We start from the raw sequence: 18,483 nt of genomic DNA, 5'->3' as shown, positions 1-18,483 counted from the left end.
TGCTAAGAACAAAGGGTGTGGGTCACTTGCGCTAATAAAAATAATAAAAAGCAGCTCAATGGTAATGGGAAAAAAAGGGGGGAGAACCCCTTTTTCTCTTGTAGATATTTGTGAAAAAATGAGCGCTGGTGTGATAAGGGTGAGTGGGGAAAAAAAGAGAGAGAGATAGTGCTCTCTCTCTCTTTTTTTCCCCACTCACCCTTATTATGCTAAGAACCTCAGAAATGCAATACAGCAATGCTATTATTTGGTTTAGTGTGCACCTGCAATCTCCTCCGCCTGCTTGCTGCACCACAAGTCTCAGCAGGTAGCACCTCATATGGTATGCAGTCTAGGACCCCTCCCCCTATTAGTCATACATTATTGCAGTATATAGCAAATATCCAGTAAAGAGTTTAAACAAAATCCAATACATTGTTCCATAAGTGTTACCTTGTTATTAATGAAGCTAACAGCATGAATTAATTGTACATAGATTTCATTTTAAAATATATTTAATAGGTTATTAGTGGTCCAAGAGTTTGCATAGTGAATCCTACACTGAATCAGACAGGCCATGGTCTAATACTATGCCGGCGTCCATTAATCTTTAGAACCTGATACTGCAAAATAGTGTCCAATAGTGGAATGAGATTGAAGTATATATGGTGGCATAGGGAGGACGGCTGTGTCATTCTGCTAGTAGTCCATTAGGTTACCCAGAAACAAGTTGCAGGTGAAACAGGATTTCATGCAGGAAGATTCTAAATAGATATATTACAGGAGAATTTCAGATAAGTAGTTGATAGAGTATCCATTCGACAATCAAATTGGTCTACATGGACAGGTCAACAAGCAAAAGGCCACGCTAACATAGTCGACACATGTAAATGTCGACAGGGGTTTTTCTTGATTTTATTTACTGACTCGTAAAACATCTAGTCTGCCCCTTTGGCATAGTTGGCTCGATCGGGTTGACCGTGTCTAGGTCAACAGTCAGAAGTTCAACAACCATTGGTCAACATTCAAAAGGTCGACCACTATTGGTCAACAGTCAAAAGGTCGACATGGATAAAATGTCGACACAATTAACATGAAAAATGATGACATGAGGTTTGCATTAACCTTTTCCACGTCGGCCTTTTTGCGTGTGTCGATCTTTTGACCATGTCAACCTTTTTTAATGTGTCCCCCTTTTCACTGTTAACCAATAGCAGTCGACCTAGACACTGTTGACAACCCATAGCCATACTGCAGTGTGGCCGGAGCTAGTCAGACACAATCCATGTTACAGCACATAGCATAAGAAACATGCAATCAAAGCAGAGGGGGCTGAACTATTTAGGAGCAAAACAGATCATACTGTATACCCAGAAAGTATTAGGTGTGTGGGATATTTAACGCAAAGGAGGCGAATGGAGTAGAAAGCATTATTACAGACCCTATAGCAGTGATGGCTAATCTTGACACTCCAGCTGTTGCTGAACTACACATGCCAGCATGCCCTTCATCAGTTTTAGCATGGCCAAATAGTGAAACTGTAGCAGGGCATGTGTAGTTCAACAACAGCTGGAGTGACCTACTGTATAGCATGATTCCCTATCTAAATATAAGGAGATGAGTGCTGGTTATATATTGTACAACTTATAGTGTCTTACTGTTCAGTGATGACGGCACTCTAACACCAGTGACTTGCAGAAGACCGTGTGAGAGAGGCATAGGGTGAGTGGCAGCATTATGGCTTCACTTGGAATAACCAGTAATAGGCACAATCTACACAGTATAATTCCAAAAATTGGTAGAATATGCTGCACCTCATTACTAAGCACTACTCTCCGCAATGTTTATGGCAATGGATCCTACAGCACCAGTGCACGAAAGGCTGCATTATACGTCAGGTGATATGCAATATAATAATGAAAGCAGTGCAAGACCCAACTGTATCACTAAACCAGTGCGTGCCAAATCCAGCCATTGGGACTTATGCTGGGTACACACTACATGATGTGGGGCATACACACTGATACCGGCAGGGGGGATGCTGCAGCCCTTGCTTGCACTGTCCTCCATCATATTACATGTACAGACGACAGAGGATGTTGCTGATGATGCGCTGGAGAGTGAATCGTCAGAGACATAGAGCATACACACTAGATGATTTTGTCGTTCCAACCTGTTTAAATCAGTAAAATCATTGAAAATATTTCCAGGTTTCCCCATAGCATCACAAGCAAAAAATAATTAGACCTGTAGATCTTTTAAAATGTGTCCATCTGTAATGAATGGGCCTTAGCAAGGAGATATGGAAAACATGTACTGTACTTTCAGTTGTTAGAACGGTGGATACCAAAAGAATAATTATACCAGTAATTATCTGGGGATTGTCACTCCCCAAGGATATAATAAATCACTTAGAGCTGATCTCTTTTGGATGGATGATGCTGTCTCTAGCATGTCTTTTCTGGACCTAAACTCTCTCACATTTTGTTTTAACTACATTTTCCTTGTTGTTAGCAAAGGCGATCCTGTGACTTTTCACCTTTAAATGGCAAGTAATAGGCTACATTAAAGGTGTATTGTTTCTCTTGTTTAGCCAAATACCGAAAGGTATGCTGTGAGAAATGTAGGTGTTTACAACAAATGCGTTTTAAAGTAAAATTAAGGTAAGTTTTCAAATGAATGAAAAACAAAAACAAATTGTTAAAAAAAAAATCTTGTTTATTTTACAATATATACAGTCATCAATTTATCCAAAAGCATTGCCACATCAATAATATACACCATAGACCACCTACAGTTCTTTTCTTTGACTAGTGTTTTGAATGTGCAAAAACATATAAAGGGAACAAAATACATTTTGTAAAATATACTTTGTACAATGGAAAAAAACATGTCAAGTCTTCCTCTATGGAGAAAACGCGACTGCCTATATTAATCTGGCTACAGAGTCATAAGAACTACTTTGCCTCTGGAGGAACAATGGTGTATGCTAGGATAACAAGGGCACATTTCAAGCCCTCAGATTTGCCTCATTTGTTACTGTGCAGAATATAATGTTGAAGTAAAGTCCTGGGGGCACATTTAGATTTACTAAAACAGAAAGGTATAGGCTTTGCCTGTAAAACCAATCAGATTCTATCATTTTCTATGATGCAATAGAGAAAAGACAGCTAAAATGTGATTGGATCTTACAGGCAACACCACCACTTCATTTCTAAAAGCTTTAGTAAATCTTCCCTCTGGAATCTTCCATTACCTTAAATTAAGCTTTCATTAAGGTTGCCATGTTTGAAAGTGGCAAATAATGTAATGAAAAAGAAAATATCCACAAATGGACAGCTCCTGTGATGCGCAGTCTCCTTTAGTCTATTTGCATGAGGTAGTAACTAAATTATTTTGGCCACAAGTTCACAAGCATCCTAAAGGATGAAAATAAGGCAAAACAAACCCCCCCCCCCCCCCTAGAAAGATGGCGCATCAAAACAATACATTCTTAGAAAGTGGAATGTTAGAGGTGCGTGTGGTTGAAATTTTGAGTGTTTCCTCAACGTTAGAGGGGAACACATGGCTTGTGTTGGACTTATGTACACATATATCTATTAGCTCTTCATTTTCAAAACCTATGGCTGCTTCTGCATCTGGTTTACTTGAATACAATAGTAGGACTGAATGTAGAATTAAAGAGGAACGATCACAAAATAAAGATAGATTCATTATAGTCTTATTGATAGCAGCTATTCCAGCAGATTGGCAGTGGGATGTAAGGGCCTTCATCTGCATGTAGCACACAAATACATGGCAGTTCTTTATTTACACTGAAATTTAGAGTTAGACTAGAACATTCTCTTTCCTCTCCCAAGTCTAAATCTTTTGACACATTTAAAATCCCCCCACTTGGTATTCAGAATGTTTTTGACAAGATTCGAAACTGAACTTTTTGCTGGATTACTCCAGACGGAAAAATAAGGCGTTATAAGTTTTAATTTTGTCATTTAACATCACAACAGACTGTACAATAGACACCTTTGTTCATCACATACAGTGTTATCTCATTATTTGAGCATCCTGATAAGACAGTTGATGTATCCTGTGGTACAAAAGCAACTGCTTAGTCAGAATATGAAACCACCGGTAGCTTGACTACAGCATCCTCTGTGACCAAAGCAACTGCTTCCTATTCAGAATATGAAACCACAGGTGCAGATGTGTACAGTTATGCTGTTGCCATGATGTGTACATGTGAATTGTGGGACTTCAAAGGGGGTTATGGGGCCTGCAATCCATACGCCCCGAATGGGAAACCAGCGGGAACGTGCAACTGCAGCCTAGCATTTCATAGCGGTGCCGTGATGCACATGCCGTGCATATGGGCACATCTGTACGCCAACAACACCGCCTCATTAACAGTTCTCATTTGCAATATTAAAAAAAAAACAAATCACTTTACAATTTGTGACAGTTGCCCTTTAACCATACAAAATGTGTGTTATTCCATCTTTTTTCAGATGCCTACATAGATGTGAAAGACAATCTTGCATTACAAGTAAACAGGATTTATATATTTACATCTATATATGCTTGTGCATTATGTTGTCCTTCTTTCTAAAACAACACTAGCAACAAGCAAACAAAGATATTAGTGGCATTAAGCCGACACGTCACAGTAGTCACAAGGTAACCCTGTGCTGCACTGAATTACATGACAATACTTGTGCAAATTTCAACACCAGTGTACTTGCATTAAAGTTAAGGGTATCATAAAAATGCTTACCTCCTCTCTATAGATAACAGTATTTATTTTAGACTTACAAAAACTTTATATTGGCATTTACTAAATTTTCACAGAATAAAAAATACAATAGTGTTAATAAACATTTGTGTTCTTTTTCAAAGGTCCAAAGCTAATAAGCTTGACTAGTCGCCGGGCAAAAGGAGAAGGAAACCGATCATACGATAAATCGACCCTGCCCTCCCAAACTAAGGTTCCGGACCAACTTTACATCTGTACAATTAAGACACTTGTATGTCATAAAAGTTTTACTATATACAGTAGGGCATCGGCTGCAGCAAGTCTCGGCCACAGCAGGGTGATTAGGAATTAATACTACCTGTATGTGCAAAGATTACAGAGTTGTGGATGCAGCTCTTATGTGCGAGGGATTTAATAAGTGTGTCCATACCACGCAGAAGCGACATTTTCCTCATTAATAACTCATGCCACAATAAATTATTTGTATGTATATATATATATATATAATATGTATATAAAAACGAGCACGTGTTGCTGCAGTCTTGTTCTGAGCAGAAGCTGCTCTTGCAGGAATATGGAATCCTGTCACGTAACGCACTTCCCACAATTCCAGTATCTGTAACCACAGCTTAGCGGACACGCAGGCGGGTGACTGTTGCAAAGTGGTACAGATAGAATCCTTGTGTCTCAGGTACTGTATCAAACATGCAGTTATGCAGTTCTGAAAGTCTTTCAATGCTTTCCCACATTTTCTGCTGTCCAATCTTCCCGCCAGGTCGGTCGATCCTCAAGCGGTAGTGTTATCAGTATGACAGTTATCTGTGCAGTAAGAACTCAGTAACTGTTCTCGTGTCCTGCCAGAATATACAGGTTGCTGTTGGCTGTGGGGTTGTCCGTTGGTCTGCTTTCCAAAACAACAACCCTGCAAAGATGAGAACACAAAACTGTCAATCCTAGACAATATTATCATTGTGATCATTTTTTGTGTAGAAAAAAAAAAGTAACTTTCCCACCCAACATTATAATACTGTACAGCTTTTGCACAGCACTTTCCCTACTTTTTGGGCCATGGTTTTGTGACAATGAGATTCCAGTACAGACTGTCCCACCCCCGCAATGCAATACTTTTCCTCATCATCCTGCACTGGGGGGACAGAACCAGTTAATACAACACCTTATACTGCGCTCTCAACATTCCTGGAGAGTAAGACACATACGTTCTACGCAGTGGTTGTCCACCCTCACAGTTGAGTTTTTTGCCCTTTTTCAACTTACAATTATACAACCATTTATAACTTCTGTGTTTTTCAAAAGCATTTATACATCTAGGCCTGTACTGTTAGAGGCTTGTATCTCCAATACTACTATGTCAGCTTATAGAGTCTCCAAGAAAACCTATGGGTCATTGTGTAGCTTTTGAGAGCAGTCTACTGATCAGTCCCCATTTGTTTCGCTACGATTAGGTTTTGCACATGCAGACACACACACACACACACACACACACACACACTACACAATGATGGGATTATGATGGCTATGTGCAGCGTTGCTATATACACAGAGCGATCAGTGATCCATTACTAAGCCATCTAGTCAGATTGCTTTGAAATGGGGTGAAAATCGCCCCGTGTGTATGCTCCTCAAATCTCAGGAGTTTATTACATTTACTCTTTATGAAGAGGAGTTTGCATCATTATAGACAGGCTTACATGAAAACAATACAGTTCCATCATTACCTGTCAGATCCAAGCAGCCGGAATATCCGAGTGTTATCTGATATTTCCTGTGTTATCTATAAAGAGAAATGCATTGGGTACAACATATATTTCCAGTAAATAAGCGGACCTATACAATGTGCTAGAGTAAAGTCTAGATGAGCAAGTCAGGTACTACTAGTAACTGCAGTATGACAGTGTACTCTAGCCAATAAACATACATAAGAGGCAAGTATTGTGGGTGGGTAGAATATGCTTCGTTCATGTAAGAGAGTAACATAAATCATATACTTCTCAGCTGTTCCCACAAGGTATCTACAGACTGGTGCTCTTGTGCTAAGAAACCATCTGACTTTCTATATCCTTTAGTTCATTCTTAAGTTTCTCTTTTTTTAGTAACTACAGCCAGAGATTGCAGGGCCACAATGAACACTGAGGGGCGGATACAAATTTGGCCAAGTTTTTCACCAGGTGAAAAAAACGGTAAAGATTCGCCTATCACTATTCAATCATGGGCAATTTTCGACAGTTTTTGAGTACATTTCACCCATGCTATTTCGCTTTTTCCTTTTTTGCATCTCGGCATGGGCAAAAACATCCGTGAAAACACCAAAACCACGTGAATTCACCACAATTTTGCCAATTTACACATTTTTTTCCTAATGCTAGAGATACTTCACCCAGGCAAAAAAAGCAGTGTGGGGATTGAATAGGGTCGAATCCCCCCCCCCCCCCCCCCCGAAAACTGCCGATTTTTTGCCTGCCAGAAATTTCACCCAGGATTGAATACCCCTCTAATAACGAATACTCACTCACCCTTTACCCTACCCCACTGTTGCCTCTACGTTATGCCCAAGCTGCCTCCTACATAGTAATCTTATATACCACAGCGAGATGACAGCTTTACACAGAAACAGAGAATTTTATATCTCCCAACTTTGTACCAGAAGGAAGCAGGAATCCTGTGCAACCAAAAATATGGGCCACACAATAACTCCATGCCGGTGAGCTATGCCCCGGTTTCTCATCCCTGTGGGGGCATGTCCAGCGCGCCAGGAACTGCTGACCATGTCCACATCTGAATTACCCCCCATGTGCCCATTTGATGCAATTACCTCATTTGATCGAAAACTTCTCCCCTGCATACCATGCTTCCAGAACGCAAGGACACTGTCTTGTAGGCAAACTAGAAGACATAACATAAGGCACAGTAATGTTACACATCACACCAATACAGAATGACTGTGTGCACTCACTATTGCAATGAACCGAACATTGACTTCTATAACATCACATTCTGTAAGAATATCGGTATTTTCAGGTGTGCAGTTGTAGTGAACTTTCCATTTCGTGCATGATTCAGTTTTCCATTTATATTAGAGTTTGGCTCTGGCCTTGCAGGATTTGTAATAGATTTACAAACCATAGATTTGACACATTACCATTTACATGTGGTATGTTATGCTGACATGTTCATGATATCAACATAGCATTGTTCTACTGTTAAAGCCATAACCACAGCCTAAACCTACAGATATAGCTGTGCTCATTGTTGCTCCGCCAAGGCTGCTTGTGCGTGTGGTGCGACAATGTCACACCCGCTGCGTGGAGTCACTACGCAGTGCCAATGCCGCTCAAAGCGTTTCTATGAGCGAATCAGATGCACGTGCATGGCAACGGGATAACACCAATCGCCACATATGTTGCATGTGGCAATTGGTGCAGCAATGAGCGTAGCTACATCTGTTTTGTTGACATTCACAATGTCAACATAATGACCATGTCGAGATTGTGAAAGTTGGCATGTCAACGTTCGGCATTACAACCATGTTGACAATTCTGGACAACTGCAAATGAATACACACTGCTAATCTGGTTAAAGTGCACAATTCTAGGAGATGATCATGTGAGTGCTTTGTGTTCTATGAATATAAATCTTGCTGAGAGCAGCACACAATGACCATGGCTGCCTATAGGGTCTACAACTACATTTTAATTAATCCAACTTATTTTAATCGCATAAATTGGGCCGGATTTACCTATAGATTCGATCTGAAAATCAAACGTGAGCTCTGAAGACAACTTCCGGCTGGATTTTAATCGTCCTTGAAGATTAACTATCTTTATAGAACCTTGGGATGGAAAAAAAAAAAATGAATGAACATAAATAATATCACTAGCTCCTGGGCCATTTTATATCACCATATTTACTAATTAAACTGAAAAAAGCTATAATACATTTAACGTATTTACTGTACTGTTTAATAAACTTACGATCCAGGCACACTAGGATGGTATCTCTCTCTAACTGTGTCACGTGAACTACATCCGACTGCGGGGTATCTGTAAGAAATGAAAAATCTTAATTAGAAGTAAATCCCTGGTGATAGGAAGATAAGAGAATACAGGCTAGGAATGGTGAGGTTATGGTGAAGAGCTGACCAATGGGACAGAAGATGTACTAACCCGTTTCTGTAAACCAGGAAGACGTGGAGTTCGGATTCACAGTCTCAAATCGTACGACCTGGTTAAAGTCTGTGCCCTTGCTGACACTCACACACACTAAGGGGTACTCCTGTTCAGGCACGACCAGCATCTCCAACATCATGAGAGGGCAGGGCAGGGGAAAATCTATGTGCTGGGTAAAACATATAAAACACATGGACATAAGTATAAATTACCTATGACGTTAAAAATCAAACTTGGCCATATAATGAAGTTGTGAAACATTTTTTTTTACTCTTTGAATTTATGTCAAGCTAATAGGTTAGTCGCCTGTCACCGGTATCGTACTGGGGGTGGGTTACAGGTGAGACCTAACAGCAAGGCACAACACTAACGGAAATGTAGAATTTGGAGAATGTGTAGAGCACTGTATGCATGGGGCGATTTGTCTGATTTGGAGGCTAGGGAAATCGCCCTTGTGCTTCCCGGCGGATAGATCGGCCATACACATGTAACTATGTGTGTATGGGCATCTGTGCTAACCAGTGTTCTGGTTAGCACAGGCCAGAAATTTTACTAGATTTTAATTACATGTAGTCAACATCTACTCTAGAAAACAGCTTAAAATTGTCCCGGATGTAGTCCCCTTTAGTGTATATAATAAGTTGGCTTAATTCTGAGGTAGAATAAAAAGATGTTAATATTACAAGATAGACGAGAAGACTTGATGCTTGCAACATACAGGGGGATTTCAGTTCAGCTGGATAAATCTAGTTAGATCTCTGGTCAGGGCCAGTGTGCTCACCAGAGAACACTGGAGGGCCAGTGTGCTCACCAGAGAACACTGGCCCTGACAGATCGCTCAGCACACATCGCTGTGCAGCATTGTGTGCTGAGCAATCTTGCTGAGCAATCTGAGTGATCTACATTGCTCAGATCGCTCAAAGAAATCTCCCCTTGTGTAGGCCCCGTAAGAGAATTCCATCCGATCTCTGAAAATAAATATATCTTTACAAATCTAGCAAAGCTGAATCAAATTCAGTCCGCCAAGAAGTAATTTTACTTATTTCACAACCTTATTCCTAACTCTCCTTTGACAACGTTCTCTGACAAAATATTCAAACAATGTAGGTTGTCAGTTTCTATCACACAGAGACACATGAAACTGCAGCTTCCTCAGCCCAGTGACTTGTCACATACATCCAGTTATTTATAACTGAGCAGTGACAGGACAGAGATACTGTAGCATACTCCTGCTCATACTGCCCTGCAGAACAGGAATATGGTTATGCTACTGTACTAAAAAGTTAAATGCAAGACTACCCAATTACCTGAGATTATCGATTGCTGGTAATTGCTTCATCCTGGGCTATCCAATTAGTCATTAAAACCCGGCGAGAGCAGAAACTTATTGGGGATTTTGTTTCACCAAATCCCAAAAGCCGCTGGTGCCAGTGAAAACACACAGGTTTCACTGAACCGGTCTGTTTTCAGGATCATTTTTTCTTCTGTATGCGCCCGCGGCTGTATCTGCATATACAACATGTAACATTAAAGTGTTTTCCAGTAAAACATTGTAATGTAGCATTTCGTATGCAGATGCAGCAGCAGTCACATATATAGGCATCTATTTAATCAGCAGAAGCTGCTTGTGCAGCCTATATGAACAACGTTGTGTAACATGGCTTGCAACACATGGAGTATAAACATATATGGACACATCTGTACATGTGATTCAGCTGCGTTAAGAAAGGTTGCATCCTTATCCAAACAGATCTAAAGGTACCCATACATGGTACAATTTAACACACATCACATCGCACAGCACAAAAAGTATGTGCTGCACATACTATCTGTACTAGATTGCATCGCATTCAAAACGCATGCGCACAGTGCCTATCACATCGTGTATGGGCACCTTTAGTAAATAATCACTACATCTCATGCTATTACTTTAGCATGTATTGCCCTGTTTCAAATGCTTGTTATATATACTGTATAACCATACTTTTGACATACATAAAACCCTGGCATAATTGAATTACTAAAATCTATTTCACTAGATCTGCATCGTACTGAAATCTATTAGAATATTGTCTCACAGACTGTTCTAAGAAATCTGCAGAAAAAGCCATAGCGTTCCAATATCTTTGTTCATTTAAGTAACCCTACAAATGGATGCCTACCTTGATGAGCATGAATTTCTGCATCTGTTCCACCCACTCTAAGAGCACAATGCTGGACTGCAGGGCTCCACACAGGTATTTGTGGCTTGTGTATGGATTCCGCACTACAAAAGTCAAACAATAACAGCTCATTTATGTGAAAACGGTCAACACATGTTTATAAGTGTAAACTTTATAAAATAGGAACCACAAAGCCTGTTTATGGAAGACTTATGCAGGGTACACACCAGGACGACAAGGGTCCGATCCCATCAATCTAGATCCAATTCTGACCGATTTGATGGAGACTGTATGTTGATTGGGCCCTTTTCTGTCCTGTTCCGATCTCGATCGGATCCACGGCCCCGCGGGTCGGTCGTTATTCAGATCCTACCTGCAGCAGGTAGGCTCTGAAAACGACCATACACCCGGGCGCGGGTCGCGATCGGATCCCGCTTACGATGCACATCGTGAGCAGGTCGCGCGCTCCGCCTGATCGGGTCGGACGAGACACCAACGACCCACTCACGATGTTGTCCTGGTGTGTACCGGGCATTACGGGGGTATGCAATCTGCCGCCGCTATTTCCGATGTGGAAAATAGCGGCGGCTCCCTATTCAATGCGGTCTTTAGCAACAGCATTGAAGCGGGATCACAGCAAAATGGGCCCAACTTTAGAAGTTGTCGGGCCCGTTCTGCCGATAATGGCCGTGGATTGTCGCGACCCTGGCCGCAGATCGCCAATCCACTGCCGTCTTTGCGGCCACGCCCCCTTTTCGCCGAGCGGCAGGCAGGACATTGAATCCCACCTGTTGTTCTGCGGTCGATCAGACCGCAAACGGGCTAGGATCACGGCTGTCGGCGGGGATCGACAGCCGTGATACCGGATTGTATAACCCCTTAGGATTTGATCGAAGTGTACTTAAATTGAAGTCATCTGCAGTCTTTCAATTTATCTCCACTTTATCTCTTCTCCAGGCTTAATACATCTGCCCCAATGTCTGGGCAGTGTTGGCACCAAAAAAAAAAAGCTGGTTTAAGTAGAAATTACTCAGTCTCATATTTATTTCAACAATGGGTGACAAGATCGACTCTCTTGTTTTAAACATATGGGATTTCATCCTGTGTGAAAATCACACACTGTTTTGTTACAGTTAAGAGCTAATATGCACTTGCACTGACCAGTATATCTCACAATGAAACCTCTTTACCTCGAGAGGCCATAATTTGGTTTAGCCCTGTGTCACCAGTAGATCTAACAACATATATGCTTGCTATGTAGTTACACAAAAGATAGATAAGTACTTTGCTGGCTACTCCTATTCTGTGGAAACCAGTATTGCAAACACTGAAACTGCATCTTGTTGGTAACAAAACATTATGGTTTGAAATCATATTTCACAGCAATATAAAAATATAAAACTGTATCCACGTAAGTGTAATTTGCAGTGGTCAGGCATTTGTGGATTTAGGGGTCAGGCCGCCCCTAGGCACAGTATTGGTTACCCCCCAACTCCAACCACATAACTGCCCCCATCATTTTGGGGCCAATCTGGATGCTTCCAGACCACCAAAGCATCCCCGACCTCACCCCACTACCCCCTCCCAGACCACAATTTGCTACCCACTGTCTCATCATTATCAGTTGGTGCTACAGTACATACTAATTGATTTTTTTAAATGTAAGACAACACTGATTTAGCATATGTCCACACTCAAGGAGGAAGAGGTAGTCAATCGAAAAGTGGTACATACAGATGTAGCCAGATGAATCGCACCGTACTAGCAGGACATATCATCAATATCTGGGGGTAAAGTATGTATTACAATTATATGATTTCCTTCCTTTCAAATCAAGGAGGTAATGTCGGTGTTACTAATTATCATATTTTGGGGTAAAAAGGTAAAAAACTTCCCTGACCTGTGATGTAGAGCATGCCTATCCTGAACCTTACCCTAAACATCAAACCTAATATCTTATCCCTGGTTCTAAGACCCTAACAACCCTAATCTAACCATCATTTCAAACCATTCCCTTACCATAACCTTAATATCTATACTAAAACCACTAAACCAACCCTGATATCCCAACATCTAATCCAAATTCCCCACCAAACCCTAACCTAAACCAGCTCTGATATCTTATTCCCTATCCCCATCCCCTAAGCTAACCATAATACCCTAACCCAAACCACTTAATCAACCTTATTACGCTAACCCTAATGGGCAGACTGGATGGGCCAATTGGATCTTAGCTGCTTCTATGAAAACAATAGTACAAAGGGCAGCATACCACGGAGCAGGATTGTTAATGGGTGGCATACCACCAGGGGATACTAGAACAGTGACCTGGTCCCTATAACTATGACCCAATACTATAACACTGACACCATCCATATAGATGAGTGATAAACAGTTTGGGTGGTTTTTAAAAGAAACTTTTGGTATAAACCAGCCAACTCTATAATTGCATCTTGCAATGCTAATATTTCAACAACATTGCACAGCAAATGCGTTTGTTGATAAATGGGCCCCCTAAACTTTATTAAAAGTACATCACTGATTACTTCTTGTGATGGCAGCCTCAGGGGATGGTGATCATGGAAGCCTGACTAGAAAGGATCATGGAAGGAGGTGAAGCGCTACCTATAATGAGAATGAAAATTAGCAGTTTTCCCTAGGCTACCCAAAGCCATGTTTTAATATGGAAGAAAAGAATGGGTGTGGGTCCCGCTGCTTGAATGATGAAGAGTATTGCAAATGTATATTGTAACAATAAGTTTATTAAACAGAGCCATTATATTCCACTAATAGGATCAGTATACATAGGCTTATACACAATTTACTATAGACAAAGGTAGGTGTGCAGCTATCAGCATACTCTATACAATACAATAATAGGGAGGCGGGGATGTGTGTAGCACAAATGTATACTGATCCTAATATGGAGAATTGTGACTACTATTATGACTAGAAGGGATGTTTGCATATAACTGAGCCTAGTTATTTCAAAATTCTATTTGATCTTTATTTAAGGTGAAGCCAAGGGTTGCGCTTCAACATCCACCCTCAGAGATGCAAGACAACCCCTGTCAGACAGGCCTCAGCACCTTGGCAGAGACAAATGCCCCTGAAACCCCAGGAGAGACAGGAGGCACTGGCACTCTGAGAGAGACAGGTGGCCCAGGCAATTCCTGCCATAGAGGCCTGTGCCACCCTACCAACACCAGAAAGGCCTGCACCCTCCACCAACACTGTGTCCTCCCCCAACACTGGAGAGGCATGCACCCTCCCCCAACACCATCGGAGCGGTGCTTGCAGACACAATGTGTTATATACAATATATTTTTAGTAAAGTGTTTGTTCCATAATGATACTACACTCTCTCTCTTTATTTTTCCACAATTGGAGTGTCTATGCTGAATGAACATTCGGGAGATACTGTGTCATTGGAAGCATTGTTAAATGGGTCAGATGAGCATATAATCATTATTTCCCAACACAGGCGCATACACAACTTACTGTGCTTGTGCCACGTCAAGCAACAGCAGAGGCCAGTACGTTCCCCAAGTTATTGCTTTTTTCCCATCTATAGGGTTTGATACTAATATAATATCCATTGTATGAAAACAGCAATGTGTACATTAATACTTAGTAAATACTAAAAGAATTACAACCTTGTTCCCCTGATTAACAACATTACCTTGGTTCTAAAATTTGGAGGAAAACATCCATGTGTCCGCTTTATTGCGGGCCTAAGGGAGACTGCATCTTCTGCAGACACCGAGCTTCAAAACCCCCTAAAGGCCAAAGCAGATTTTTTTTTTTGCTAAGTATTAACTTGATATCTAATGAAAATCTTAATCAAAGGAATTGTGTCACTTGTAACCTTACAGAGCTACGGAGGTCACAGTGTGCTACTAATAAGGCTCTTCACCCTTACACAATGCCTCCACATAGTGCAAGGTACAACAGCGACTAATGAGTATGGCTCTATAGTTCTGTCTCCCCTCTCTAGACACAATATAATTGAAGGTCAGGGCATTCTTCTATCACATGGCTAAATTCTGCAGGCCCCAATCAGAAAACTCTACTGTGCTAATAATACCCCAAGCCAGCCACTAACACTAAATATAAAATCTAGGTATTGCAAGGCATGATATTGGAAAGGCAATTTCAAATGTAACAAGGCACTATGGGGTAGATTTATTAAGCTCCGTGAAGTGATAAACTGTCTGGTTTTCAACACCGGCCAATCAGTTCCTACCTGTCATTTTTCAAACCAAGCCTGTAACTTCACAGGTAGAAGCTGATTGGCCGGTGATAAAAACCAGACAGTTTATCACTTTACCAAGCTTAATAAATCTGCCTAACTGTCAAATGATTGATGTGCCTATAATATATACATAACATAGGCCCTTATTCTGGTTGGTGCGGCCAGAGCCGCACACGGGGCTCCGGCCGCACAAACCAATCCCCGCCCACCCTACGGATCGCCACGGCCGTCCGTACACGGACGGCTGGCGATCCGCATAAAAATGGTGGAGGCTACGCCTCCACCATGGTGGGAGCTGCCCCCTGCATTCGATGGTCGTCGACCATCGAAGGCAGGTCCGCACGCCGCGGCAGCTCCCGCAAGCTGAGACCACACGGACAATCGTCCGTGTGGTAGCTTGTATGGGGGCTGAAAGCTGACATCCGGCGACGTCAGCTTTCCGCCCCCATGAGTTGCGTCATGGCCTCATTACCATGCATACGCCCCGCGTTTGCATGGGAACGCCCATGAAACGCGGGGCGTACACATAGGGAAATGAGGGCATGATGCCTCTCACGCCCCTATACGCCCCCTTTGCGGCGGACGAAATACGTCTGCGGCGAAGGGGGCTGCACATGCGCAGATTCACCTCTGCGCATGTGCAGAGTAAAAACATCGGCGGTACGGCCGCACGCGGGCCGTACCGATCCGATTAGAATAAGGGCCATAGATCTTGCCTTAATATGGTATGCAAACTATAATGTATTGTAATTATCCTGTACACAGTTGAATTGAAGGAGCCTGTCTTAAGTGTCAGTGTAATAATTGTAATCAGCGGTGGCTCATACATTTGTGGAGAAGGGGGGCTGCCGCTGGCCATGCTGCCTGGTCTGAAGGAGAGGAGCCCCAGCACCTGCACTATGGATCTTGCGCATGCGTACAAGTTGCGACTTAACTGCGCATGTGCAAAACCCCGATTTCTGTGGAATGTCCTGCAAGTGACTGGTAGGTTACACTTCCAATAGGAAGCCATAGCCAGTGCTGTCATGGCATGCAACTGGCTTACAACAGTGGGGAATTTTACTGTGGGTGGGCTGCACCCTTTTCCCCTCTCTGCACCCTTGATTACCATTTATTGCATTGCACTTTTACATTTTAAATTTCTCAAGCTAATTCTGAAATCAAAAGGGTCATTTACAGCTGTCCCAAGCCCCCAGGGATCAGGTCTGACACTGCCTTTATCTGTCAACTTAAGCGCAAAGTTGGTGGTGGGGGCTGCTACTGTAAATGGTAATGAGCATAATTATGTGATGGAAAAGATATATTTCAAAATAGCTTACAGATATATAGCAGCATTTTACTTTACATTATGTAGCTGTATAAATATGCAAATCACATTTCTGTAACGATTGAAATGAATCTGCAAGCCCTATGGCATGGCTGGAAGTACAAAGTTCATTAGACAAACACCAAAACATAACATCATGGCTTATTAACCCCAGTTCCCCTTGGTGTTTATATTGGCAGATATCTATAGTCTTTCCTGGCCACAGAACACTCTAATGATGCTGTTGCTATAGTTACATAGTGGAATAAATGTTTGAGCATGTCTTAAGGTCTAGTTATACATGACCTATTGTTCGTCTATTGTTACGCTTCCGCAGGATTGGAGCATTATGAGGATGGTGGTATATGGAGCATTATGAGGATGGTGGTATATGGAGCATTATGAGGATGGTGGTATATGGAGCATTTTGAGGATGGTGGTATATGGAGCATTATGGGGATGGTGGTATATGGAGCATTATGAGGATGGTGGTATATGGAGCATTTTGAGGATGGTGGTATATGGATCATTATGAGGATGGTGGTATATGGAGCATTATTAGGATGGTATATGGAGCATTATGAGGATGGAGGTATATGGAGCATTATGAGGATGGAGGTATATGGAGCATTATGAGGATGGTGGTATATGGAGCATTATGAGGATGGTGGTATATGGAGCATTATGAGGATGGTGGTATATGGAGCATTTTGAGGATGGTGGTATATGGAGCATTATGAGGATGGTGGTATATGGAGCATTATGAGGATGGTGGTATATGGAGCATTATGAGGATGGTGGTATATGGAGCATTATGAGGATGGTGGTATATGGAGCATTATGAGGATGGTGGTATATGGAGCATTTTGAGGATGGTGGTATATGGATCATTATGAGGATGGTGGTATATGGAGCATTATTAGGATGGTATATGGAGCATTATGAGGATGGAGGTATATGGAGCATTATGAGGATGGAGGTATATGGAGCATTATGAGGATGGTGGTATATGGAGCATTATGAGGATGGTGGTATATGGAGCATTATGAGGATGGTGGTATATGGAGCATTATGAGGATGGTGGTATATGGAGCATTATGAGGATGGTGGTATATGGAGCATTATGAGGATGGTGGTATATGGAGCATTATGAGGATGGTGGTATAACTTTACAGAAACTTCAGTAGTCTTTGTGGCACTAACCACTAAACATGGATAATTAAATGCCTGCAGTGTTCTCTAGATGGGTCATGTATCATCAAGTTGCTGCTAAAGCCTAAAGTTGAGCTTTTCCTAGAACTCAGGTCATTTTACTTCTTAGCTGAGACATCTGATTATACACCTGAAACGGTAATTAGGTTTCTAGCTTTAGTTTTAATCACTTGTTTGATCTTACTACTAATGGTGGAAGTAAGCTACAAAATAAGAACACATGCTGCAGAAGTGTTGGTTAGGGTAAGACAATAGAGGAACCCCACAGAATTACAGGTCCAACAACACCGCCAGAAGAAGACACTGTGGTCAGGACATCCAACGGGGAAAGATGAAAGACCAATAGACCACCAGGGGCAGTTTATCGACAGTTCATCAAGTTGACATATTCTTCGGGACACATGGAGAATGTTGACATGGTCACTGTCAACATGCTGCATGTTGACAGTTCAGCCCTGTCACCACTCTCATGTTAGCCTGATGACAAGTCATACCACTATGACCTATTTTTTTATTCATTTACAGTCTACTTACACTCCTGTTTATTGGACAAAGCCAACAGACATTATTCCATGACAACTGACCAGCCCGGATTAGATTAGACTTTAATGGCAGAAAACCACATAGCCCATATA

The 18,483-nt window shown here is 41.7% G+C and overlaps 1 protein-coding gene across 4 annotated transcripts in view; it reads right to left on the bottom strand.

Moving 5' to 3' along the window:
- Nucleotides 1-2,682: 2,682 nt before the first annotated feature.
- MAP4K3 (mitogen-activated protein kinase kinase kinase kinase 3) overlaps nt 2,683-18,483 on the bottom strand; it is a 249,756-nt gene continuing 233,955 nt past the window's right edge. For all 4 annotated transcript variants that reach the window (XM_083176045.1, XM_083176044.1, XM_083176047.1 and 1 more), the window contains 7 exons: nt 11,076-11,179; nt 8,911-9,082; nt 8,719-8,787; nt 8,484-8,576; nt 7,560-7,630; nt 6,466-6,521; nt 2,683-5,651 (listed from right to left, as the gene is read on the bottom strand). In XM_083176045.1, coding sequence (XP_083032171.1) covers nt 5,564-5,651; nt 6,466-6,521; nt 7,560-7,630; nt 8,484-8,576; nt 8,719-8,787; nt 8,911-9,082; nt 11,076-11,179 — 653 coding nt within the window. In that variant the 3' untranslated portion in view covers nt 2,683-5,563. The remainder of the gene's footprint in view (nt 5,652-6,465; nt 6,522-7,559; nt 7,631-8,483; nt 8,577-8,718; nt 8,788-8,910; nt 9,083-11,075; nt 11,180-18,483) is intronic.

The sequence above is a fragment of the Crinia signifera genome, chromosome 3, assembly GCF_055691185.1.
Source record: "Crinia signifera chromosome 3, ASM5569118v1, whole genome shotgun sequence".
Taxonomy (NCBI): Eukaryota; Metazoa; Chordata; class Amphibia; order Anura; family Myobatrachidae; genus Crinia; species Crinia signifera.
Note: the sequence above shows the minus strand (reverse complement) of the source record. Positions and strands in the feature narration are given on the sequence as shown.